Below are 27,537 nucleotides of genomic sequence, written 5' to 3'. Positions count from 1 at the left end.
TTAATCATTTTGCAATTATTTTCTTACATGCATTTTGTCATCCGTAACTTCTTTCACATTACCATTCCACCAAACTTTTTTTAAAAATCATAGTTACCATTTTACTCACTTCTAAGACACTTGGTAACATAATTCTTTTTCCTCTGTTTCAACCAGTTTTCACATTTTTCCTTATGTCCTCATTTCATTTATTCTGTTGGTAGGTTATCTTCTAATACTTTTCAACAAGTATCTTGTACTTATTTTCATGAAAATTTTCACAGTACTTTTTAAAATTCTTTCATGTACATTTAAGTCACTTAACACAATCCTATTTCTCTAGGACACATTCCTTCTGAATAATGTACAGTCCTACCAAATTCATCTCTAGTTCTTTCATTATCACTATTTACAGGAGTATAATGTGCATCATCATCAACATACACATTTTTTCATTTACCCATACCAAAATGACATCAATTCGTACTTTCAGACATACAAGTTTATTCCTTTTATTTATAATTAAATCTGTATCTTCACTTCCATTCATAAGTTCAAATGACCGTCATGGAGATCTGTTATGTTTTCCTCCTTTCTCTTTACAGATACATATTTCTTACTTTCGCTTTATTTGCTAGTTCATGCTTTTTATCCTTCATCCTTCTGACATCCAAGTTTCAATCTTCTATTTGCTCTAACCCTGACCCAACCAGGAAGATTTGGTAAAAATCTTTTTTGAGAAACATTAACAGGACAACACTTATGAGATGGGTTTAGTAGGAGCAGCTTCCAGAGTGAAATAAAAGGGTACCACTGTAGTACTTAAATAGAGAGACTATATATTTAAACATCTTTAAACTGAGAGTCGTCAAACAGTGGCTATTTATATATGTATATATGTTTGTGCATAAGTCTCTTTTGGCCCTTTTTTAAAAAAACTACTTTATTCTGTTCTTTCATTCACCCTTCGGTAAAATTCAAGAATTTCTGGCTCCATAGCAACACTTCAACTTCCCCTTCCTCCCTGCTTAGCTCGCGATACATCTGATCTTTTAGGCAGCCAATCCGCAATACCTGAGGGTGGAGATAGAAAGAATTTAGAAAAAAAAGAGAGTTAGTGATGAATTCATCTGTCCTGCAAAATCGCTATATCTTCAAAGTGATACTTTTCCTGGAGGTACAAAGAAATCTGTAATGGCCCCATCAAGATGAACAAGATGGGGACACAAATAAAGGGCAATTTCAGAAACTGGAAATTCTGATTAAAAAAAAGAACTGGGAAAAGTGCCATTGAGGACCACAGTAAATGATTGATTGGAAATATGTTTCAGAAAGCCTAAAAGGCTCAGCAGTGAATAAAAGAAAAATTGCTGTGTTGTTCTGTACTTCTTTCCCTGTTTTTTAAACAAAGAGTCTTCCCCTTATTTTGGCCACAAGTACATTAGGAATTTGAAGACATATTGTCAGTATTCTCGCAAAATTGTCAGAAGGTTTGACAATTAATAAAAAGTCCAGTTTCCCAAAAGGCAAATTTAAAAATAAAAAACAAGTAATTTTGCCAAAAACATACTGCTGCTTAGTTTGTGCTTCATACTAAATCCAAATTGTTAAACAAGTTACAAGGGTTCATATACTGAGCTAGTTATTAATTATAACTCCCAAACCCCAATTCCTGACTTGCCTAAGAAGCTTGTGCCCAAATCTGAGAAACTACATTGAAGTTTAGTACAATGTTAACCTAACCACTGATGATGAGAAATAAATGCCCAGAAGGCAAAATAACAAATTTCTCTTTAAAATGCTGCTTTTGTATATAATCTACACCCTTTCAAAAAGGAAGCAGAAGGGAAGGAAGAAGGGAGAGGAGGAGATAAACAAACAAACTAGGGGAAATGAATACATTACATATACAAAACATGAGTATTGTAGGCAAACTACCCAAACCAGGCATTCTTGGAAAAATAGCAGGTGGTAGAGATGAATATTTTGTTTTGTAATATCCCAACTATCCATTTTTCAAACACATACAACTGTATTGGGGGCAGAAAGTTGGCCAAGTCTTAATGAAGATGTTCAAATAAAGTATTTTTAGTGCCTATATGATGTTGGAGATACAGACTACAAGGAAGACTTCGTTTTGATTGAGTCAGACTCATAGGTCGCCCAGAGGTCTTGGATGGGAACAGTCAAAGAACTGGAGAGCCTGAATCTGTTTGTGCCAACCAGAAATATTTAAGTGAAAGAAATTTCCCATTGGAAGGAGAACAGCTATTAAATTAATATTTGAAAATCAAGTTATAATGTATGTATGTATATATACACTGCTCAAAAAAATAAAGGGAACACTTAAACAACACAATGTAACTCCAAGTCAATCACACTTCCGTGAAATCAAACTGTCCACTTAGGTAGCAACACTGACTGGCAATCAATTTCACATGCTGTTGTGCAAACGGAAGAGACAACAGGTGGAAAGCATAGGCAGTTAGCAAGACATCCCCAATAAAGGAGTGGTTCTGCAGGTGGTGACCACAGACCACTTCTCAGTTCCTACGCTTTCTGTCTGATGGTTTGGTCACTTTTGAATGCTGGCAGTGCTTTCACTCTAGTGGTATCTACTGATGCATTCTTTATGTTTATGTGAATCTTACAAGGATTAGTTTTAAGTTAGTAGAAGTCCAAGCTGACCCATTTTATTTTTATATATATATTTATTGATTCTCAAATACCTTCTTACTGTTTTCACATTATTAAGTCTGGAATGAATTTAGCTCAGTTTTCATGCTTAAATCCAAGAATTGTTTTTCAACCAACATGGCATTTTTAAAAAAACTGCACTCCTGCTTGTCTTCCTTGACATTTACACGAGTACTTTGGTATTCATCATTAATTGGTTCTGGGAGGTGCATTGAGTACCAAAAATGATGCGTATCAAACAATTTCCCCCCCTAAAATATAATATAGTGAGTCACAAGGCAGCAGACAAGGCAGTTCTAGCTTGTGTGTTAAGTACCAAACAAACGATATGTACCGGGACAAAATTTTCACGTCAAAATGCCTTGAGTACCAAATTTGATGATTTTCAAAGCAGTTGAGTACTAAGGTACCACTGTATTTTGTCCAAATATCAGCCTTTCCTATACGGAACAATATCAGATACTGAAAATCAGAGCTATTGCATCGTCAAACATCATCATCCCTATGCTTTTTTTTTTCCAGAACAGCAAATTTCTGGATTACTCACAAGTTCTGCAATAGTGCTCCAAATGATTCCCCCCCCCCTCTTTTAATACTCTCTTAGTCTGACTTTATGATACCGGGACTTGCTGGCTTTTATATTTGATTTCATTCATGGGTGTTTTATTTCTTGAATGTAGCGTATATTTTTAATTACCATGCAATGTTTTACTTTTTCCATTTGTGCACCTCTTTGGAAAAGACTTTAAAGTCAGAATAAGTATATTTTCACACACTATGTAAAGACCTGGCTCTTTGGAAAAAGGCTGTAATTCTGGAAAAAATGGAAGGAAAGAGGACAATCAACTCTAAGATGTATGGACTCAGTCAAGTGATGACAGCACTGTTGAAATACCTAAAGACCAGGTATGAAATAGCAAACCATCAGAAGATACGTATGGTTGCTAGTAGTAAAAATAACTTGATGGCACATAATCTATCAAAATTATACCTCAAGTTAGGTATGAGAAACCTTTTTCTCTATTCTATAGACATAGAGAAAGGCAGAATATGGCAAAATAGACAGGCTTAAAGTAAAAATCCATTTTAATATTAGTGAAACTCAATTCCAATTTAAACTACAATATTAGCTGTACCCAAATCAGCAAACACAGAGAATCAATGATGGCTGAAGAAAGGACCACATGAGTTCATTGGGAAAATTACAAGTGACCAAGAGTTGCCCATTTGTCTTGAATGAACTAATGAAGTTTCATACAGAGTTATTTTGACTGTTAAAAGGAAAGCAATAATTAAGTCTATCCAACCCTGGAGGGAAAATAACTCATTACAATTCATTTCTATTCTACTTTAGTTCCTAGTTAACAAGCAATAAATAATTTATCTTTATTTAAGAGTAGGAGAAAGAAAGAACCTAGCACTGAAAGGAAGTTACAAAGAGTTTTGCTGAATTGTAAGCATACAATAGGATACTTTTCAAAGACAGGGATTTTCAGCTTTTTATGACTACTGAAAAGGTGCCATGTTTTCCTCTTCTTCTCAACTTGGCTAGTAAAAAACATTCCACAGGAATGGTATAGGACAATGCAGAAATTGCATAAAATCTGTATTAGAAATGAGAAAGCTGGTCTCTTTTAGAAAGGCTCACTGATGGCCTGTGGAAATCCAGAATAAAAAGATGACAGTCCTCACCTTCTTGTTTCGGATGGTGTATTCCATGCACTGATTGCTCTTGAATGCACAATATATTGGATGTTGAACTCCTGTTGAGTCACAAATCTAAGAAGAATGAAATGAGACAGAAGTGGGAAACAACTTGAGAGGAGCAACCAACCAAGTGCTAAAAAATGCTATTTCGTGAATGCTCACCTTTTCTGGGAAATCTCCTCCATGAAAGAAAGAATATTCTGACTGCAGCCAAAGAGCCACACGATAATCGTCACAGCCATGAGCAGCCAATCGACCACACCAGTACTCTGTCCGCATGCCACCATAAGTTTCAAATCCATAAAATTCTTGCAGGTTTGGGGAGCTCTAACAATAAGAATGGGAAAATAGAAGATTGACTACGCTGAAATATAGCTATAGTAAAACAGGCAAGATTCTCCAATATCTTATCAATCTAACCTTTATTTACCTCGAGGCTCATAGCCCGATGCTGAGCCAGAATCCCAGGGTTAATGTAGTTTGTGAAGATGCCATCACTACAGTGGGTACGTTTCAGATTGGAGGCTCCTTGACACTGCTCTGTTTTTAGAGAGCAGAATGCACATTCAGGACATAGATCTGCATGATGTCGGCCAAGGTTATCACACACCTAGTGACCAGGGAACAAGATCAAAACAAAGCTCAAATTCTGGCAATAATCTTTAGGCCTTACTTCCGTAAATATGTGGCAAATCATTGTTGGGGTGAATTAGTCAGGAATCTTTTCTCCAAATCCCCAAATATTTTAACAGTATAAATGTTGTGGCACAAGCATTTAGTTGGGAGGTGGAAATGTCTGCCAAGTGCTGAATTCTACTGGAGGGAAAGGAAGATATCTCAGGTAATCAGCAGTGAATCTTACCAAATCCTCAGAGCCAAAGATTTTTCTTTCTATTTCTTTCCAGGCCCTGCTAATAGCTGAGGATATGCAAATGTCCTGAAGAACTGCATAGCAGAGAATCACCAGAGCCTCATCCTTGTCAATAGCTAAAAGACTGGTATAGCAAGAGAAAAAGAAGCAAGATAATGGAGGAATAATAAGAAAGACGGTTTTAATTTTATTGCTCTCTCCTCACCCGCCCATCGGGCAAATGTAATTCTAGTGTTTTAGAGAATAGTTCCTGTTTGATGTGTAGCTAGGAATATAACTCAGTTTTAAGACAAAAGTGCATTCACTAAAGTAGCAGCACCTCCACCTCTCACCCATCACTAAATTGTTCTTACTTAAGAAAGCTTGTAGGGCTAACAAATCTGGGCTATACACATCCAAGACTACCCATAGATTACACCAAAGAATGCTGCAGCCTGTTTCTACAGTTGTTGAAATTCATTTTTTTTTCTCACTAATCTACACTCAGTACCCCGTAATGACAAAGTGAAAACAGAATTTTAGAAATGTCTGTAAATTTATTAAAAAAAAAAAAAAACAACTGAAATATTACATTGGCATAAGTATTCAGACTCTTTGCCACAACGCCTGCAATTTAGCTCAGGTGCCTTCTCATTTCTCTTGATCATTGATGCTTTGTTTCTACACCTTGACTGGAGTTGACCTGTGGTAAATTAAATTGATTGGACATGATTTGGAAAGGCACAGACCTCTCTACAGAAGACCTCAAAGCTGACAATGCATACTGTAGCACAGTGATCCCCAACCTTTCTTATGCTGCGGCCCGGTATCCCCAACCTTTTTTATGGCGCGGCCCGGTACCGGCATTAGCTGGGCGCCGCCATCTTTTTTTGATGAAAAAGTGCTTCCGGTGAGCTTTCTTTTTCATCAAAAAAAGATGGCGGCGCCCAGCAAACCAGTGGCCCGGTAGGACTTGTTCCACGGACCGGTACCGGTCCACGGACCGGTGGTTGGGGACTCCTGCTGTAGCAGAGCAAAAGACACGAGGTCAAAGGAACTGCCTGTAGAGCCCAGGGATAGGAATAATACAAGGCACAGATCTGGGGAAGGCTACAATAATAGTTCTGCTACACTGAAAATTCCTAAGAGCACAGTGGCCTCCATAATTCTCTCTCTCTTTTTTTTTTTGGGGGTTATTTTTTTATTTATTTTTAACAACAAACATAAACATAAAACAACAAATAAAACCTTCTTTCAATTGTACAGTGTGTCAGTTGGTATATATTTTTTGTGCATAATGTCTATAGTCTTTCCCTCTTAGATTTAAATTTACATTCAAATCGTATTAATCAACTTTCCATGTCATGTTGTATTATTATACATCATCATTAGACTTTAATTTAAATTCCACATTATCCTTTTAGAGCAAATCCCAACTGTTACTGATTCTAATTCATATTGTAATCCATTCCATAATAACCAATTATAACATATCATTACTACTGTATTGTATTTACTATTATATTATATTTATATTATAATATATTTCATTTTCCTATTTTTCTATCTAGCCATTGATAAAATAAATCCCATATTTTATAATATTCTTTTTCTTCTTGCTCTACCTCCATAATTTTCAAATGGAAGAAGTTTGGCACAACCAGGACTGTTCCAAGAGGTGGTCGCCCGTTAAAGCTGAACAATCGGGGGAGAAGAGCCTTAGAAAGAGAGATTACTAAGAACCTGATGGTCACTGACTGAGCTCCAGAGACCCTGTGTGGAGATGGGACAAAGTTCCAGAAGAACAAACATCACTGCAGACCTCCACTGATATGGGCAGAGTGGCTAAATATAAGCTTTTCCTCAGTGCAAAACACACAAAAGTCTGCTTGGAGATTGCAAAAGAGGACCTGGAGGATTCTCAGACTGGGAGGAACAAGATTCTCTGGTCTGATTAAACCAAGATAGAACTGTCTGGCCTCAGGTCTAAACATTACATCTGGAGGAAACCAGGCATCATCTGATCAGTATCACCCCAACAGTGAAGTGAAAGTGGTGGAAGCACATGTTGTGGGGATGTTTTTCAGCAGCAAGGACAGGGAGACTGGTCAGGGTTGAGGGAAACCTGAAAAGAGCAAGGTACAGGGGATATCCTCAGTGAAAACCTGTTCCTCAGTGCTCAGGACCTCAGACTGAGCCAAAGGTTCACTTCCCAACATGACAATCATCCTAAGGAAACAGTCAAGACAACACAGGACAACTCTGTGAATGTCCTACAGTGGCTCAGCCAAAGGTATAACTTTCCCTATTGAACATCTCTGGAGGAACCTAAAAGTAGCTGTCCACCGATGCTCGCCATCCAAACTGACTGAGCTTGAGGGGATTTGCAAGGAAGAATGGCAAAAAAAACCCCAATCTACCCTGTTTCTCCAACAATACGGCCTCCCCCAATAGGAAGTCCCAGCATGTTTTATAGGCATGAAATGAAATTAAGCCCCTCCCCCCAAATTAAGGCCTATATTAAAACATGTGAAATGGGGGGGGAATGGTGGGGGGGCTTGCTGTTAGGAAGTACTTTTGTTGCACACCCGGATATGGTGCTGCCTGCGTTGACCCCGATACGAAGTGCCCCACCAACGCCGAGGTCAACATCCAAGCCGTCACCGCCCGCCCGAAGATGCAAGGGGGGGAATTAAGTCACCTCCAAAAAGACAGCCTAGCCATTTTTTCGGGGCTCAAAAAAAAAATAAGACCCAGCCTTATATGAGAAACACGGTAGGTGTCCAAAGCTTGTTGCATCATACCCAAAAAGACTCAAGGCTGTAATTGCTGTCAAAGTTGCTTCAACAAAGTACTGAGTGAAGGGTCTGAATACTTATGTCACTGTAATATTTCAGTTTTTTCTTTTTAATAAATTACAGACATTTCTAAAATTCTGCTTTCACTTTGTCATTATGGGGTACTGAGTGTAGATTACTGAGGGGAAAAAAAGAATTTTAACAACTGTAGAATCAGGCTGCAGCATACCAAAATTGACAAAAGTGAAGAGGTTCTGAATACTTTCTCAATGCACTATAAATAGTTACCCATAAAGGGCTTCATCCAGTGTCCCACCAGAATAATGGAATTTTTTTCTTCCCTCACCACCATTGGTGCCCCCTTGTTTCCCCCAGTGGGTATCAGAGGTGGTATTCAGCAGGTTCTGACCAGTTCTGGAGAACCGGTAGCGGAAATTTTGAGTAGTTCAGAGAATCAGCAAATACCACCTCTGATTGGAGATTTTACAGTATCCTCCCCCTGCCACGCCCACCAAGCCACATCCACAGAACTGGTAGTAAAAAAAATTTGAATCCCACCACTGGTGGGTATCCAATCTTTAGAATAGCTGGAGTGTGTAGAGAGGGGCTGTAAAAATCGAATTATCTTTGCAATACTGCTCAAATATAATCCAGAGAAGTGCCAGTCACAGAATCTGAATAACAAAGGCACAATTATCAGTGGATCAATAATCATTTTTTTCATTTTCATTCACAGAAATTTAATAAATGAATAAATATAAATAAATTTATTTCTGCGGCTTATCAGGGAAGGGGCTACGAAGAAATGGTTATAGTGACTTCATTACTACATAGGACCAAGAACAATAACTTACATGATTTAGGTTATGCCTCTGCCTCAAACTCTAACTCTAACATTTATCCAGATGTAAACGAGACCTTATATATACCATTGTGAAAGATGCCCATGATCTTTTTTCTATATGCCTTCATCAGTACTACAGCACTTATTGGTACTTCATGCCTGGGGTACAGCCAAATCCTGTATGACAGAATACTGAGAGGGCCCTGATTATTGGCTAAAAGAGCCAAATGCCCATTCAAGTGGAAACATTATTGAAAAACATGGAGGAATTTATATAATTGCTTTTGTCAAACAACTAAATGTAGTCATTGTCTTCCAACCATTTGTTTAGTGACCATTCAAAGTTACAATGGCACTGAAGAGCGTGACTTACAATTACTCCTCACACTTACGACACCCATAGCATCCCCATGATCACATGATCAGAATTTGGGTGCTTGACAACCGGCATCTATTTACCATGGTTGCAGCGCCCCTGGGTCATGTGATTGCCATTTTGTGCCCTCCTGGGTTCTTTGTGCATCCCACGTTCTTTTTTTTTTTTAAACAAATTTTCTTAATTTTTAAAAACAATACACAAACAAACAAAACATAGAGTATAAGAACATAAGACATATTTTCTGAAAAACAAATAAAACATCTTATTTGAAAACAGCATAGTTCCAGATTATCACATTTCCATACAAACACAATTTGATATGCATATTTATCTTATATATTCAACTTTATATCTTTTTCCAACTTCTCTCTATTTCTCCCTGTCCTTCTATTCAGTTATATTTCTTTTGCCTTAATTTCTATATCTTTTTATTACTTCCATCTGTCTTGTTTACAATTTCATTGTTCTCTTCCAACATTCTTCTAGAGTTTTATTAATTCAAACATAGACAAACAAAACACAAAACATAAATACATAAAACTTCTTTTTGGAAAGCGGCTTAACCCCGGGTTACATCTTTTTGTACAGACATAAATCAAATTCATGCTCACCTTATATACTATTTCATATCTTATTTAACATTCTATATTTTCTATATGTTTTCTCTCCTCTATTCACTCTCTTAATTCTATTTTATTTATTTCATCTCAATTTAAATAATTATACTTGTATCTTTTGTCCGTTCTTTTTCAATTATCTATTTATCTTTTCTTTCTAATACAATATTTCTCCTGTAATCACTGGTTGAAGTATGACACCTTTTTATCTTTCCCCTGAATTTAACACTTAAAATAATACATACTTTCCATATTGATTCTGCTTAGTACATTCTAAGTACTACATTTTAGAATAATAAAAAAGAGAGGAAAAATAAGTTTATAATATAGTAAAAACAATGTTCCATAGGAAATTAAACTCTATTGTTAAATCTTAGACATTTTTATACATTCCCTTTAATGTATTGTTAACTCATATAATATTCCAATTTTCTAACTCTACAGTCTTATGTACTTTTGCAGAATCTTTTTTTAAATTGTATTTTACCCTTTGTCTCTAAAAAAAACCCTGTTTTTTAACATCTTGTTTTAAGCCTTTATGACTTCTCTTCCCTTTTTCCCTTCCTTTCTTGTCGATTCTAGCCTTTTTACCCCCGCATCTCTCAATCTCCACTCTCTTAGTCTCCCCTCTCTGTTGTATTCCTCTTTTCTGTTGTTTTTTGACATTGTATCGATTTTTCACCTTATTTTTCCCTTTCTTGGTTGCTTTTTTAAGTTCTGAATTCTCCATTTTCCTTCCCCTCTTTCTCTTTTCTTCCTCAACTAAGATTATTTGTCCATTAAAGATGGCTTCTTCTTCTTCATCCCAGCTTTCTTGTTGTTGTAATTCCTGATAGGTAGAAATCGCTATTTCTAAAAAGTGAAAGATAGATCCAGAAGAGCCCTTGCCTTCTTGTTCCTCTTCTTTTAACTTTTGGAATTCCATTTGCAATTCTTCAACAAATAATGCCATTATAAAAAAAAAAAATTTAAACAACCCAAATGTTTTTAGTCTTTCAAGAAATAGTTTCCAAAAGTCCCAAAGCAGTCCAAATCAAAACAAACTGTTTCATTTAGCACTTTCTTCTTTTTATATTTTCTCTTCCTGGGGTAGAATTCAATTACACAATTCCAAAATAATTTTTTAGAAGTCTTATTGCCATTTATTTCTGGTCTTATAAACTCCAAGCAGTCTCCTCCAGTAGAATCTTAATATAGGTTCTTTACCTCTCCCTTCCCACTTATAGCAAAAAGATTTTAGTTTTTAATTCCAATGTTCAAAAATCTTTTATCCCCTTGGCTTTAATTTTCAAGTTTAGTTACCTTCTGTGCCAAAGCAGGTTTTTCAGATTTCCATCTGCTATTTCCGTAGGGAAGGAGAGTGAGAGAAAATAACTTTCCCTTTCTACTTTCTTCCGCCACTTTTACAATCTTCTTAGGAAACAATGTATCGTTCAAGAGATTAAATTTCCAGGTTATTTAGAAGTTCCTTATTGTCCCGGTTCAGCCAAAAACTTTCACTTTCTCCGACTTCCTCCTGCACAATCTTGTCCGGCTACAGGCTTCTTTGTGGCGGCCATTGCTCACCGCCGCTCCACCGCCTTTGGAAAAGGGAGTTGTGCTGGCTGAGGAGGGGGGTTGCGATACCCCCGGACCCCTACCCGGATCTCCCCTGTCTTCGGTTACCTCTACGGGGTAACCATAGCCTCCAAATCCAGCTGGATCGGGGCCACTCCAGCAGCGAGTGCAGCAGGAACCGTGCACGATCGCGGATTCCTGCCGCTGCCGAAGCCTTACAAACCGGAAGTGACCCGTGCATCCCACATTCTTAATTCTGTGTTTTTTTTCTGGTATCAATATGCTTTCATCCTTGAACAGGTTTCCCCCAACTCAGGGGTGTCAAACTGGTGGCCTGTGGGCTAGATGCATCACACTCAGGCCACACCCACCCCAGCTATGTGAAGGGAGAAAACATCGTGAAATGTAATGTGATAGCAATGTGACATCGTGAGCTTGATACTCATGCCATAACCTATTGCCCTTCCAAAGTTGGCTTGAGATGTTGTCATTTGAATCTATGGGCAAGATCCAAGTTAAGTGCAGTGTCTAAGTCATGCTTATATACTACTACTGTGTTTCTCCAACAATACGCCCCCCCAATAGGAAGACCCAGCATGTTTTCTAGGCATAAAATGAAATTAAGTCCCTCCCCCCAAATTTAGGCCTAATGTAAAACATGCGAAATTGGGGGGGGAGGTGGGGGGGAACTTGGAGTTCCGTGGAAGTTACGGAGGCGGCGTGGAAGTTACGGAGGCGGCTCCCCCACCTGAGAAGTGGTTGAAACGCTTCCACGGTTCCCGCCGCTGCTGCCGCTGTTATTGGAGATGGCGCTGGCGAGAGAGGGACAGCTGCAGCTCGGCCTGGGCATTTGGAATGCAGGAACGGGTTGAGTACCGGGACTTTTGCAAACTTGCAGAGCCCGAGGCTGGAGCACCAAGAGTAGCAGCAGCAGAGACGCTCGCTCAGCTCTTCTCACGCCCACCCAGCCACTCAGGATTAAACGAAAACGCAGCATGTGGCGCTCCCAGGTACCTCAAAATCTTTTTTTTCCTGTTGTTACGGGGACGGGGGAAAAGCAGGAGCAACTCAGACGCTGTTGTTGGAGACGGCGCTGGTGCGCGCGGGGGGGGGGGAATTAATTCACCCCTGAAAAGACGTCCTAGCCGTTTTTTCAAGGCTCAAAAAAAAATAAGGCCCGGCCTTATTTTGTGAGAAACATGGTAGCATTTTAATTTTGGGGGGAGGGATTAAATAAGAGTTGTAGTATTGGAGAATTAAGAATGGGATGAATTGGATGAATAAAATATGTAGCAATTCTAGAGGATATACCCAATCAACTGTGAATTGCATAGAACTGTGAAGGCTATGGTAATTGGCAACACTATATGAAATTGCTTGCTTTGCACCTTCTCACCTCATACATAGCAAGGTCATGACTCTTGCAACGCCCACATTTTTTACTTTATAATATCCTCACTGTGTCTAGAAAGGCTTTGATATGTAGGTCGGTTCTCCTTCAGTTATGTTGATTAACTCAAAGATAAAGATAATGAACTCAGGCTTTCCTACGTTTAGAAGAAGGAAGAGTTGCATTGTTACAATAACTTGAAAGAGTAATTTACAGTCATCTGTGCCTTTGATAAGCTAATGCCCATGTGTTATGATTTCTCTTTCAACAAGAGAGGCCCTCCTGATTCCAAAGATGACACCCTCATTATTATTTGGATTATTATTTGGATTATTATTTGGATTATTGTGAGACATGAGTGTTCCTGGCTTTGCTTACTATGACCCTGGTGGTCTCTCTACCTTTTTGTTAATCTAATAAAGGAACAGAGCTTTGAGCAACTGCTTTGGCTCAATTCTTTTAGGCGAGATTCCCCCCCCCCCCCCACTATATCTTATGAAGAGGAGCTGTAAAAAAGACCCATTGGCAATGCATGATAATGATGGCACCATAGACTTTTTCCATTCCAAGGTCCTCTTCATACCACACAGGTGATTTTCAGCACATGGCTGTCATCCCTTAATTCAAAGATGACAAACACTTAGATAGCCAGTGGTCACACTTAGTCTTTGGCTAGTGTTAAACATGGACAGGACTAAAAGTTACTTCATTCTTTCAACACGATCAAGTTTATGGCTTCAATTATAGCTTTACCTTAAAATTGCATAGTTGGGAGTCAAGGTCTGAAGGCCATAAAAAGGGAGTGATAGTGCTTTGCAGGGACCTGATGCATCAAGTCACTCCTCTCAAACCTACTCTTTTAAGAGCAAATGATAACTTAAGCATATCTTCTTTTTGTAACTACTCCTTGCCTGTTTGTCTAGGTCAGAGTCACTCTTTCTAAAATATTTCCCATAGCTGCTCACCTACATTTGAATCAACACAAAATAATGCCAGAGTAAACTTTGCTATTCAAGTTGCCAATCTATGTTCTGCCTGTAGGGCATATATTCTGTGAGTCAGAGTCACGTGGTGTTTTCCTGATTTGCGACTGCCATAGGTTATGGCCAAAGTGTTGACCTTTCTGACCTGGCTTTGCTACTGTCCCCCCTTGAGCAGGTCAGAAGCCAACAACCAGAGCATTGCAGTGGGAATAATGCCAGTCTGACTTTGGGTCTGTACCTAGACTTCACTAATTTGGTCTGTCTCCCCATTCTCCCACACCCCATGTCCCGAAATATTTTTTTTTTAAATGATTATTTTTTTTAAATTGGAAGACACCAAATGAGAAATGGCTTTAGAAAGGAGAGAGAAATGTTTCCATGATTGCACAGCTACTAGAACTGACTAGCTCTTCTCTCACTTTGGAGAGAAGAGGAAATACAAGGAAACTGGCAATTAAGCAACCAAAGCTCAGTTCCATATCCGATTATTCTTTCTGTAAAGGCACTGCAGTAAAAATAGTGGAGCCATTTCATATTAAGCCAAAGATACATTTCAGCATATTGATAAAGCAGATTAGCACAAGCATGTCATATCTCCTTCAAATGAAATAGCAGAGTTATATATATTTTTTATTTTCAAGCTGGATTTGGCCATTACCTTCCTGAGACGTCTTTTCCACTATTCAGACCTAGATTTTTGTCTTCCTTCTCTTTCGTGCTCTTTTCCTTCAGGTTCTTTTCCACGGACAATGCTTCACCAATCAGATGGTGGATGTCTTCAAAGAGATGCTGGTTTGTGACCTCTTCTGGGACTTCAGCATTCTTGAGAATTAAGGTGAACGCTTCAGGAGGAAAAGTGCTCATCTCAGCGTTTAAGCCAGTTGACCATTCAGGGAGCTTTTGGTCTTCCAGATTACTGTGTGAAACATGGAATTTTTTCTTCAGCATGGGCTCCTGCCCTGAGACTGCAAAGGAGTATTTCAAGATGGAGTCAATATTGGAGCGGAGGCGGTCTTCAAGGGTTAGTGGAGAAACCTCAGTACGAGCTAAGGCATGATTCTCATTTGGGGCTGTATGGAAAAGGTCAGTCTCTTCAAGGAGTGGCAGCTTAGGACACAGGATCCGCTATCCAGGTAAAAAAGAGGGAAAAATTGGGGATATGTAATTACTGTATACACACACAGAATCTCATTTCCACTCCTTCCCAGAATACAGATGTCTTCAACTCCTAACTTATAGTCTATTTTTGATATCCTCTCCAATAATGATGCCTACCGTATATGCCGGCGTATAAGACGACCCGGCGTATAAGACGACCCCCAACATTTCCACTCAAAATATAGTTTGTTATATACTCGCCCCTCTTCCGCACGCCTTCTACTTTTGCACTTTTTTTTTTTTTTTGAGGCACTTTTGTCTACCGTGGAAGCGATCCCGTGAAGCTGAAAGGAGCAGCCAGCCTTCTCCCAGCTCCCAAGGAAGAGGCTCGCACCGCCCGGGCTCCGCTGAGGTATCCGGCTGGGGCTGTCAGGAGTTGTTACCGCTGGCGCGGCTCCAGTCCCGCGTTGCCTCGGGAAGGGAAAGGCAAAAGGAAGAGCCGCGGCTTTTGCCTTTCCCTTCCCGAGGCAACGCGGACTGGAGCCGCGCGAGCCGCGCCAGCGGTAACAACTCCTGACAGCCCCAGCCGGATACCTCAGCGGAGCTCGGGCGGTGCGAGCCTCGCTTCCTTGGGAGCTGGGAGAAGGCTGGCTGCTCCTTTCGGCTTCACGGGATTCGCTTCCACGGTGCGCAAAGTGCCTCAGCCGCGGGCAGCCGCAGTGCTTCCCAATTACTATTTGCCGGCGTATAAGACACCCGGCATATAAGACGACCCCCAATTGGAGGCATCTTTTTCAGGGCAAAAAGTCGTCTTATACGCCGGCAAATACGGTAATTACATTATTTGTTGCTATTATTTCTCTACATACATTATCATCTGCCTAAAAGTCATTTCCCTTTGCTGTTTCCAGCACCTGTCATTGGAGGTAGGCTTCCCTCATCTCATTGGTCGAAAGGGAGGTGGCACACAAAGACTATATAACTTTGTACTATTCTAAAAAGATCTAAGCATTCCCTTGTTATATAAAGTAACCTGTCTGTGTCATTAGGCTTCCTGAGTTCCACATAGCCTTAAAGAATATGAACAGCCTATCTATTCTTTCCTTAGCAGATGAACAAAGCCAGAAGAATTAGGAATGGGGAGGGCCACAAAAGAGCTCTGAACTACATTAAAAAATAGAGAGAAGAAAGAATGAGGAAGAGCTGATCTCCATTTCTTTCAAAGAGATGTTGATAAGCCAGAAATCTCTACTTGGTTTGATATACTTTCTCCACCAACTTTACTCACAATTCATCAAATGGAATGCAACTGAGAAATTGCTGTGAGTTAAACCCAAGTTATTGAGGCTTTCAGAATTCAGGTGAATGCATATAGCTGGAATATGCAACTTTTAAAGAATCAAAACATGTCTGTTGATTGAAAAGGGACCTAGGCAAGACAAAGAGCTGAGTAATAGTGGGACAAATACAGTACAAAATTTGATGTAAAATTTAATTTGAAATTTTTTTTGATTAACATTAATATAATGGATACAATAAGTCCATTGTATTTAATAACTTTCTCCCTCTCTTAGATAGAAGAGGTGCATAGATATTTCCAATACAGGGACTTTGGTCTTGGATAATAACATGATCCTTGACCATTTTCAGATATGTCTTCGATTTCTTCCAATTAATCCTGTATTATTGGATGTAGCTATCTGCTCTGGAAAACAATCTCAGTAAAAGCTCCTCAACTGTCTCTAGAACTTGGCAACATCTGTGTTTAGGATGACAACATAAACTATGTCCTTTCTGCAAATCATGTACCTTGGAGTTCTCATATCAAATGGCCAGAGCTCACTGTAACAGTATTGCCAAAAAGGCATTAAGAGTTGTAAATCTCTTACAAAGCTTCTCCTCCGGACTTCCGGTTTGAGCTTCTTCGGTGACAGGCCAAAACCTAGTTTCTGCGAGGCTTTGATCCGTGTTCGCCACTGGAGCGCCCCGAGCCGGCTGGTTTCAGGGCTAACCCACCCCGTAGAGGTGGTGAAGAGGGGGGAGACTGCCTGCAGGGTTGAGGAGAACCGCATCTCTCCTCCCCAGCTGGCCATTACTCCCTTTCCCGAAGGCGGTTGTAGCGGTGGTCAGAAATGGCCACCACAAAGAAGAACTTGACCGGAAAAGAATGTGCAGGAGGAAGATAAGAAGAGAAAGTTTTGGTTGACCGGGTCAAACAGCAAAAGCAACAAATAAGGTACCCTGGAACTGAAACTATTAAAAAAAACCAATAACATTGTTCCCTAAGAAGATTTTTAAGTTGCGAAGGAGAGAGAAAAGGGAAAAGATTTGGGTGTTTTTTTCTCCTTTTCCTTTACTGACAGCTAAGAGACTTAAGCAAGAAATTGGAAAAAAATCCACTTTGACATTAATAGGCATTTAATGCTGAAAATAAAAAGTCAAAGGGATAATAAAGATTTCTGGATAATCAAAAGCTTTTGAAAACAGGAAAGGAGAGAAAAAGAATAAAAGGGCAGGATCTGGAAGGGAGGAGACTACCTGGAATTAAAAAGAACTTACAGCAAAATCTCAACAAGACTTGCAAAAGACACATTATAACTGAAATATCGCAACAAAAACCCCAGGAAGAGAAAGTGGAAAAAGAAATAAGAAGAAATAATTTGGGACTATTTGGATTACTTGATGATTTCTGGATTTTTGGTTATTGTATTTGAATGACTAAAATCAATCGGGTGGTTGTTTAAAACTGTTTAAAATGGCTCCACTTTTAGAAGAACTGAAAATGGAACTTAAAAAGTACAAAGAAGATGCACAAGAAGGGAGAGGTTCTTTTGGCTTCGTATTTCAGTTTTTAGAAATGGAGATTTGGAACTATGAGAAACAACAAGAAATGCCTGCAGAACAAGAAGATTGCGAGAAAGAAGAAGCCATCTTTAATGAACAAGTAATCTTTGGTGGGGGGAGGAAAGGGGGAAAGAGAATGAAAAATTTAAGATTGGGAAAAACAACTCCAAAAAAAAAAAAATAGAGTGAAAAATAAGTATAAAATCAGAAAGCAACAGAAGAGGGAAATGCAGAAGAGAGAATTAGAAGTAGAGAGACAAGGGGTAAAAAGGGGAGGGAGAAGAAGAGAGGGAAGAAAGAAAGGAAAAGAAGTTATAAAGGACAGAAACAAAATATAGAGAAGCAGGGCCTATTTAGAGATAATGGGTGAAAATTTAATGGAAAAAGGGATTCTGCAAAGGTACATAAGATGGTATTGTTATATTAGAAATAGAAATAATTTTAGAAAATATGAAACAATGTATGATTAAAATGTTTGATAAAATAGCTATCGTAATTCAGTGGAATGCTTGTCAATAAATAAATGTAACAAAATGAATATTTAATGATTTACAAGACATATGTGAAGAGAAATAAGGGAAAAATTAATTATGGAGATTATATGTGTCTTTAAGGAAGTATGATATTTAATTGAAAAGAAGTGTTAAAGATGTTAAGTTTTTAATGATTATTAATGATAGAACTGAATTGGAATGGAATGAGGGTTTATAATTACATATATTTATAATCTTTTTTTTAAAGAATATAGGGTGTATTATAAGAATGTACCAGCAGAATTCGATTGGAAGTTATGTATTATGTATTATATTGAAGGTCATAACCTTAAGGTATATATTGAAGTTTAAATAAGAGTTGAATGGATGTAATTAAAAGATATAAAGGTGTCATTCTCCAATTAGTAACTACAGGAGAAAATTTGTTTAATGAGAAAAGATAATATGAAATTGAAACAGAACAGGCAAAAGTATAAATATAATGATTTGAATTGAGATGCGATAATCAAAATAAAATTGAGAAAATTAAAAGAGGGGAAAACTATACAGAAAATGTAGAATAGTATAAGATATGGAATAGAACACAAAAAGGAACATGAAATTGAGTTTTGTGTCTGTATAAAGAAGTTCAACCCTGGGACCATGCTATTTTCAAAAAAGATGTTTTACTTGTATTTTGTATGTGTGAAAACCCAAATAAAACTTTATTAAAAAAGCTTCTCCTCCGGAAATATTGAATTGCTAACTAGAGCAAAACTTTTGCCAGACCAATACTCGAATACAGCTCATCAGTCTGGAATCCACACTGCATATCGGACATTAATACAATCGAGCAGAAGTATTTCACAAGAAGAGTACTACACTTCTCTGCTTGCAACAGAATACCCTATATCACCAGGCTTGAGATTTTGGGCTTGGACAACCTTGAACTATGCTGCCTACGGTTGGACTTAAGCGTAGCAGACAAAATTATCTGCTACAATGTCCTACCAGTCAATGACTACTTCAGCTTCAACCACAACAATACAAGAGCACACAACAGATACAAACTCAATGTAAACCACTTCAAACGCAATTGCAGAAAGTACGACTTCAGCAACAGAGTGGTCAATGCCTGGAATGCACTACCTGACTCTGTTGTTACATCCTCTAACCCCCACTCCTTTACCCTCAAAGTAACCTCTATTTATTTATTTATTTATTTATTTATTTATTTATTTGATTTGATTTGATTTGTCAATTGTTTACAAGATACTAAGTATAAGTGTATACATAGTTATGAATACATGAAATGGGTACATATAAGAAAAATAAAAGAAAAATAAAAGAAACAATAAGACAGTTGGTGCGCTTATGCATGCCCCCTAGAGACCTCTTAGGAAAGGGGTGAGGTCAATAGTAGACAGTCTAAGGTTAAAGTTTTTGGGGTTTGGGGAAGAAATTACAGAGTCCGGTAGAGTATTCCAGACATTGACCACTCTGTTGCTGAAGTCGATTTCCTGCAATCAAGTTTGGTGCGGTTAACCTTGAGTTTGTATCTATTGTGTGCTCTTGTGTTGTTATGGTTGAAGCTGAAGTATTCATTGACAGGTAGGACATTGCAATGTATGATTTTATATACCATGCTTAAATCAGACCGAAGACGGCGTAATTCAAGGTTTTCTAGTTCTAGAATTTCAAGTCTGGTGGCATAAGGTATTCTACAACGAGTAGAGGAGTGGAGAACTCTTCTTGTGAAACATTTCTGGACTTTCTCAATTGTGCTAATATCAGATACGTAATGTGGTTTCCAGACTGATGAGCTGTATTCGAGTATTGGTCTAGCAAATGTTTTGTATGCTCTAGTTAGTAGTGTGATATTACCAGAGAAAAAGCTACGTAGGATTAGGTTAACAACTCTTAATGCCTTTTTGGCTATGTAGTTGCAGTGGGCTCTAGCACTTAGATCATTAGAGGTGAGTATTCCAAGGTCCTTTACAGAGCTTGGATCATCAACAAGATCTTGACTATTCAGCTTGTATTTTATTTTCTGATTTTTTTTGCCAATATGTAAGACAGAGCATTTATTTGTTGAGATTTGAAGTTGCCATTTGTTTGACCATTCTGATACATAGTCAAGATCTTTTTGAATGGTAGCAGTATTGTCTGTGGTATTGAACAGCTTTACATCATCAGCGAAAAGAACGCAGTTGCTCTTAATATGATCACAGAGGTCATTTATGTAGAGTATGAAGAGAGTTGGTCCTAGAACACTGCCTTGGGGGACACCACTATTGACAGGTACAGAATTTGATAGGACACTCCCAATTTTGACCATTTGTTGTCTGTTTGACAGGAATGCTTCAATCTAGTAATGCAGTTGTCCAGAGATACCATAGGATTTTATTTTTAGGAGTAGTTTGTCGTGTACCACTGAATCAAAGGCTTTACAGAAGTCTATGTAGATTGCGTCTATTGCTTTTCCCTGATCGAATTGTGTCGTCCATATGTTTTTGCAGTGTAAGAGTTGCAGATTACAGGATAGATTTTTTCTGAAACCAAATTGTTTATTGGAGAGTAGGTTGTTTGTCTCTAAGTGGAGGATGATGGATTGGTTAATAATTGATTCCATGACTTTACAGGTGACGAGCATAAGGAGATTGGCCTGTAATTTTCAACTAGGCTGGGGTCTCCTTTTGAAGATGGGGATGACTGTGGCTTGTGACCATAGGTTAGGCAAGGAGCTGGTCCTGAAAGATTTTTCAAAGATTATGCTTAGAGGTTTGGCTATGGCAGTGGATAGCTTTCTTAAGAAGTAGGCACATATTCCATCCGGTCCAATAGATAGAGATGGTTTTAGATTGCGTAGTGCTTTTTCATTAAAAAAAAATTCATATTGCCCTCACCCCATCCCTAAGGGGTCTGTAAGGGGTGTGCATAAGTGCACAAATGTGCCTACCGTCCCTGTCCTATTGTCCCCATTTATTTGTACCTATTTCCTGTACCTATTTCCTATTTCATGTTTATACTTATACCTATTATCTTGTAAGCGATTGACAAATCAAATAAATAAATCTGACTAGTGGCAAATGTGACACTTCAGATGTAATTCCTACCTAACACACCGAGTCATTATCTTTCTGTCAGCATGAATGGAGCAGAATGGGATAACCAGGGCCTATTCTAAACCAGTAATGAGTAAGTACAAAAGCCTTTAAATCCTTTTTAAAGACCTCAGGACTTTCATAATAAGAAAGACATCTGGTTCTTGAAAGCCCAAAACTTGGAAACGGTTACCCTGGAGTAGACATAGAAAGACAGATGTAATTAGAGGAACACAAGAGGCAAACAGAATTGTAAGGGTAGTTAGATACTGGGGAAATTGTGGTCAGGGGGTTCTGAATATTAGTACTAGTAGTTTTCATAATCCCAAGAAAGCTATTTTCACCATAGACACCATGATTACAATAAAAACATTGAAGCTATGCTGATACTTGAATCTATACTTCATCTCAATGTCATTTTCAAGAACACAGACACCTTTCCATTCACCTAGATAGTTTTTGCTCTCTCAATCCTTCACCTTCCATTCTTTATCAGATTTTGCAGATAATAAGAAGACTAATGCAGTTTGAACTCCAGATTTCAGATATTCTTAGCTAACCACAAAGAGTCACAGAAGTTGGAGGAACACTGACTCATAACTGTCAAGAAATGTGTGAGGTGTGAACATTTAATTTGCCATGGGTTAAGGCAGTTAGAAAAAAGAAATAGGACATTCAAGGGGTTTGACTCTATAGAGGATTGGGGTGAAAGAAACAATTAGAAGGAGAAACTGTTGAATGGAGAAGTGTAATACACTCTAAGGGTTTTAAAAAGAGAGAAGACACTGTGAAGGGGAGGGGAGAAGATCCACTTAGTTCATTTTTTTGTGCCTCTGATTTCCATCCTGTCAACCTATTTCTTACTTCATTTAACTATCTCTGAATAGATAAATCATAGATGAGATGTTTATTTCCAATTGTACTGATTCAGAAAGGACTTAAGGGTCTTTCCTTTTCCTGTTTCCCATTCCTCTTCATCTTCTATGTCCTTTTCCTTGTCCTTTCTTTTCTATAACTACATATGATAATCAATTGCTGAACTTCAAGCAGAGATAGCAGTGGATATCTTTGTGCAAATTAGTTGAATTTTTAGTAGAGAAACAAATAGTTAATTATAGTCAGGTTCCAAACATTTACTTAAAAAGAACAGTGAAAGCATAATCTGGATGTATGAGGGAGGCTATGGTTATGCTGAAAGAAAGCAATGAGAGAGTGGAAGAATGAGAAGCAGAATCAATAAAGTCAGGGATACCTTCAAGATTGATCTAATAGAAGTATCCCTGTGATATCTCTGGTTATATTAAATGAGGGTTTCCTGGAGAGGGCAACCAATGGTGCCATGTTCCTAATGTGAGAAGACAAAAGGTGATTCTTAGATACTGAATGAAACTCTTAGAACCTCAAAGTATTGAGTATGTAAGGAGTTTGGCTCCACAAAGAGAGTTTAGGTGGTTCTCAAAGCAGCCAAGCACCCACCCCATGATGTCAAGTAGTATTGCAAAGTCCTGGGTTATCTCCAAAGTTCAATACAGATTGGCTAAACACTGTGTGAGTGGTGTGTGTGTGTGTGTGTGTGTGTGTGTGTGTGAGAGAGAGAGAGAGAGAGAGAGAGAGAGAGAGAGAGAGAGAGAGAGAGAGAGAGAGAAAACAGTGTTTGACAGAAAGAAAGAAAGTGGATAGCCTAGATTGGGCATAGACTTTAAATTGGGCTGGATTCCTGGGAAAAGCCCTGAGGTATAATAAGACATGAGCATAGAGTGGAAAATATCTGAATGATACTATTCTGGACTAAGATTAGAAGATGGAGAGAGGGATCAAACACCTGCCAGGAGACTATTGCAATAATCTTATTGTGAAACAATGAAGGCATGGTACTATTAATGCCACAATCTTTCCACCAGAAATCCCTAGATCCTACAAATACTCATCATATCAATTTACTATCGTGATGTGAGTCGAGAAGACTACAGTAGTATACATTCAGCTATGCACTCAAAGACTTTTGTTTAAAAAGGAAGCAGTGGGACAGACCAGTACCTTGAGCACAAAGAGAGATCCAATGAGGATCTCAACCACAAAAGACAAGTAAGGACTCTTTTAAACAAAAGAATCTGGAAGTCTACCTGTTGTTAAAGAAGAGTTCCACCAGGCAGAGGGACAGAAAAGAGGCAAAATAATAAGATAAAGGAAGGAGGGAATGGGGAGTAATATTAAGACTGTTGAATCTCGTCCCCTAAGTAGGGATATATTTACATGCAAAGAAGGAGTGCATTTCAAAATCATAGCAAGCCCTTCAGTCAGGATGTTCAAATATTCCAAGCTTCTCAAATGAAACTTCAAGATGTTATGTTCCCCCTTCATAGATTTTTAACAACTTATTTGACAGCAATATTTGTACAAAAGAATATAGTTCATTTTTTAAAAAACAAAATCCTTGGTCTTTGCATTTGTTATTTATTGAATCCACCAATATAATTTAAAGAGAACTAACTAAACTAACTGATAGCAGCCTACTGGATTTCCCCCCTCCCCCCAGATGTAATCTAACAATTACAGTATAAATTTCCCAATGTTTCCTTAAAAATATTTGAACTTCAACTCTCATTCTCAAATTCTCAGCAGTGGCCCTTCTAATTAGGTATCTGTATGTAAGTTGGTTCAAACCGCTAGGAGACACCCAGTTTGGAAAAGCTGATTTAAGACCTAAAATAGGCTTAACAGATTTTAAATTAAAAAATAAGAAATCCTAGACAGAGAATTCTGGCCTATCTCTTTGTATTAATGCCTTATCTAAAATGGCCCATTTCCCCCAAAACAGAAAGTTGTCCAAAAAGAAAAAAAACTTTGGTCATTGCTTCCTTCAAGGTAAGAAACATTTTCTAGGCCAGGGCCTAGTCAGAGGGCCTCTGGCTTTCCAAAGAAGAGGAAGGAAGAGGAGGAGGAAGAGAAAGTATTATTCTTAGAATAGTTCCACACTGAAGGCTGATTATTACTAAAACTTTGCCTAGCAACACGTATGGGTAAATTCTGCTAACTACACTTTTCATCCCAGTTTGTTTTAGGCATTTTTTCCCCAGTTTTCATTCATACTTGTATTTTTACCTGGTTCCCTCTGAATGCTTACTTAATTCTTCTCTTGGGACTGACTATGCTTTTGGATTGATCATCAAGCAATAATGGTCCTTATGAGAAAGTAAGTTATGAGGTGATGCGATAGTATGTGGGAATGACCTTGGGGAGGAGGGGAAAAAGAATGGGAAGCATTTCAGAAGGGACCGTCCAGTCACTAAAAGGAGAGGAGAAATACTTTCAGTCTTGTAAGATTGATGTTAGCCCTTCATGTTAGTCAGTCATGAAGCACAACCAGGAGCATCACCACTATCCCTATTGTAAGGTTACATTAAACTGAATCTTGCAAGATTGAAAGTATTTCTCCCTCTCCGTTCTTTTTATCCCTGGAAAACTGAGGAGAGACCCTTCTGATACACTTACCAACTTTTTCCCCATCTGCAAACTGAGCTGCCTCTTATCAGATGGTTGCCTAGGTTGCTGGTCTTTCTCCTGTCTCCCAAGGTCCTTCCCACACACCATCATAGGTTCCCTTGATGACACTTTCAAATCTCATCCCTTTACTCTCTTGATTTTCAGCCAAGTCACTATCTACTAAAGGATTGACCCCTCTAAAATGGCTGTAAGATATATACTTGCTCATACCTTGGTGTAGAACTTCTGGTTTAAGCATCGGAACTGTGCAAAAACACAAAAAGTCTCAAAATGTGGGCTTTGGGAAAGTTCAGTACAGATAGGACCTGGAAGCAGAAGGTGGAAGAGAACAAATTTTCTCTCAAGATAGCAACGAGACAAATTTGAAATGAATGAACTCACACCAATACTAATAAAATAGTTATGTTCATTAACGTCAATGGGCAGTGAACGTTTAATCTGTCCAATACATTGTGAAAGAGAAAACTTCATAATTTGTCCCTTAAACCAATGAGAAGTCTCACAATATAAAATGTTCTAACATAGCATTACATTTTACTTCCAAAATGCAAGATATTAAGAACGGCAACATGCATTACGGTATTGTACAGTACAGCATTTCAAACAGCAACCTGAATTCCAAAGTAAGAAATAAATAAAAAAAAAACTCAACAGGTACATTTCAAAAATTAGTTAGGGTGTCTAAGTAAAATTAGCATAAGCTAATTTTATACAACTGTTCCCCAGATCATCTTTTGGTAGCAGCTCCATAGCCCTTCTTTGTCCTATTATGGCAATATTTTAGCTTTGAATGTGACATCAAGAAAAGAATCATGTCATCAATGTAATGACAAAAAATGTCTGTCAAAGAAATCCAACCCGTTCAATGTTTTTAAAAATTGTATTTAATAAAAAATTTCTTAAAGAAAGAAAGAAAGAAAAGAACCACACTTTTGGAAGTGCTGCTGCTGCTGCTAGTACAAGTATATAGAGATACATACCTACACTAATTTCCAAGAAACCCCTCCCCCTCCATGCATAAAAATCTTCAGCTCTTTTACAGCACCTTCACCTCTCCTTAGGGCCTTTATATCTCACCTAGTGTTAGGGATTCAACTGGGTCGTTGTTTGATCTAAAGAAAGTAGTATCCATGGAAGAATGTGAATAGATTAAAAAGTCTTATCTATTTACATTTGAGAAAAGAGTTCTATACAGTTCCTCACAATGGTCATCCTGCCAAGCTACTGGGAACGAGTTTAGTACAGAGGCTAACTTTCCTTTGTATGGGACCTTTATTCTTTCCTATAGAACTGCAATTCCTAAGTGCTCTATATTGGAAAGAAATGAATGTCAATCCAATTATATATAACCCACTGGCCTAATGCCCCCTCTACTGGCTGATTTGAGAAGTAAAAAATTATTTCAATTCTAATGTGACGTTTCCTCAGGCCCTGTAGGTGTGAAAGAAAATTGGCTGCTTATTTCCTGACACTGTTCAGCTGTCCATTTTTCATTGGAGAGCCTTCTTACTGCATATCTTGTTTCCCAGCACTATTGCTCAGCTTTAGCATTTTATTTCTATCTGAAACTAGGGCAGACATAGCACCAGCAATCAATCTTCAGCCTCTCTTCCCCCAATTCCATAGAGGATTAATGTTCACAAGGCTGTCTTGCTCTGGCATTGATAACTGTCTTATTTTGGTTGATATTTGACTGTTACCACTCCACTTAGGAAAGCTGTTGAATGAAGTTTAGTACCCGCGCTGCCACGGTCACAATGATTCAAGCTTTTGAACTTAGATTTACTGCCATCTTGTAACAGAACAATCCCATGAGGGGCCTTTGCACTCATTTAGCAACTCATCTTCCCTTGCTATCATCTTCTACCTTTAAAGAGGAGTTTTGTCTATAGACACATACACGCAAACAAATGCATGGTTAGTGGGGAAATGGGGGAGAGATGCTACTAAGTTCATGGAAAGATTTCCTAATGCTTGTTAATTCACAGCCTGGTAGTGTCTTGGCAAGTGAAGAGTTCTAGCCCTGCATAAAATGCAAACCAACAGAGCACACTAAATTAGTCGACACTTCACTATATTCTTTATAGACAGAAAGATATAGACTATTCAATTATGATAAAACTATGGATATCAGCATAGATGTCAAAATGATAAAGATAATCTCAAAGCTTTAGGTTTTCATTTTAAAATAAAAAAAAATAAAAGATTGGTGGTCTGTAAAGTCACAGTATGTCTTCAGTGTGGATATGAACAAAGAGGAAGGAATGTTGACCAAATAAAATTTGTGTCCCACGCTGTGCAGAGCTGGGGGAAAAGATGGATCACTGTATTTAAAAAGTGGAAGATTATTACTATAGTATACAAATATATATTTCAGGGTTAAATGTAGTTTTTAACTACAGGTTATGAAAAACTATATATGGGAAATCGAGTGATACCAGCAACTCTCATCACAAAAGGTGCCGGAAGAAATCTGAAATGTGCACCACATACCCTCTGGGATCTGGCCATGATTCTCAAATTGATCCAGTTCTATTATTTTAGGATCATGGCAACCTTTGTTACGGCGAATCTGACACACCAGGTTTGCCTTCCATGTAGGACTCAAGGAAGAAAAAAAGACCTTATATTCATCGTCCGTGAGTGGGCTGCCTGGGTTTGAGGACAAGGAACTTTGGATTGTTGGTGTCAAAAAGATTGGAAATCCTGAAGG

At 38.3% G+C, this 27,537-nt stretch overlaps 1 protein-coding gene across 1 annotated transcript in view; it reads right to left on the bottom strand.

Annotated features, from left to right (window-relative positions):
- Positions 1-571: 571 nt before the first annotated feature.
- ACRBP (acrosin binding protein) overlaps positions 572-27,537 on the bottom strand; it is a 28,235-nt gene continuing 1,269 nt past the window's right edge. The window contains exons 2-9 of the mRNA XM_026688057.2: positions 27,318-27,530; positions 25,035-25,129; positions 14,460-14,926; positions 5,246-5,378; positions 4,814-4,993; positions 4,546-4,710; positions 4,369-4,455; positions 572-1,053 (exon numbers count right to left, since the gene is read on the bottom strand). Of these exons, the coding sequence (XP_026543842.1) occupies positions 940-1,053; positions 4,369-4,455; positions 4,546-4,710; positions 4,814-4,993; positions 5,246-5,378; positions 14,460-14,926; positions 25,035-25,129; positions 27,318-27,530 (1,454 nt within the window). The 3' untranslated portion in view covers positions 572-939. The remainder of the gene's footprint in view (positions 1,054-4,368; positions 4,456-4,545; positions 4,711-4,813; positions 4,994-5,245; positions 5,379-14,459; positions 14,927-25,034; positions 25,130-27,317; positions 27,531-27,537) is intronic.

Source organism: Notechis scutatus, chromosome 2 (assembly GCF_049901735.1).
Source record: "Notechis scutatus isolate UNSWTSFEM ecotype Mainland chromosome 2, rNotScu1.2, whole genome shotgun sequence".
NCBI classification, from domain to species: Eukaryota; Metazoa; Chordata; class Lepidosauria; order Squamata; family Elapidae; genus Notechis; species Notechis scutatus.
The sequence above is the reverse complement of the archived record's forward strand: the minus strand, read 5'-3'. Positions and strand labels throughout refer to the sequence as shown.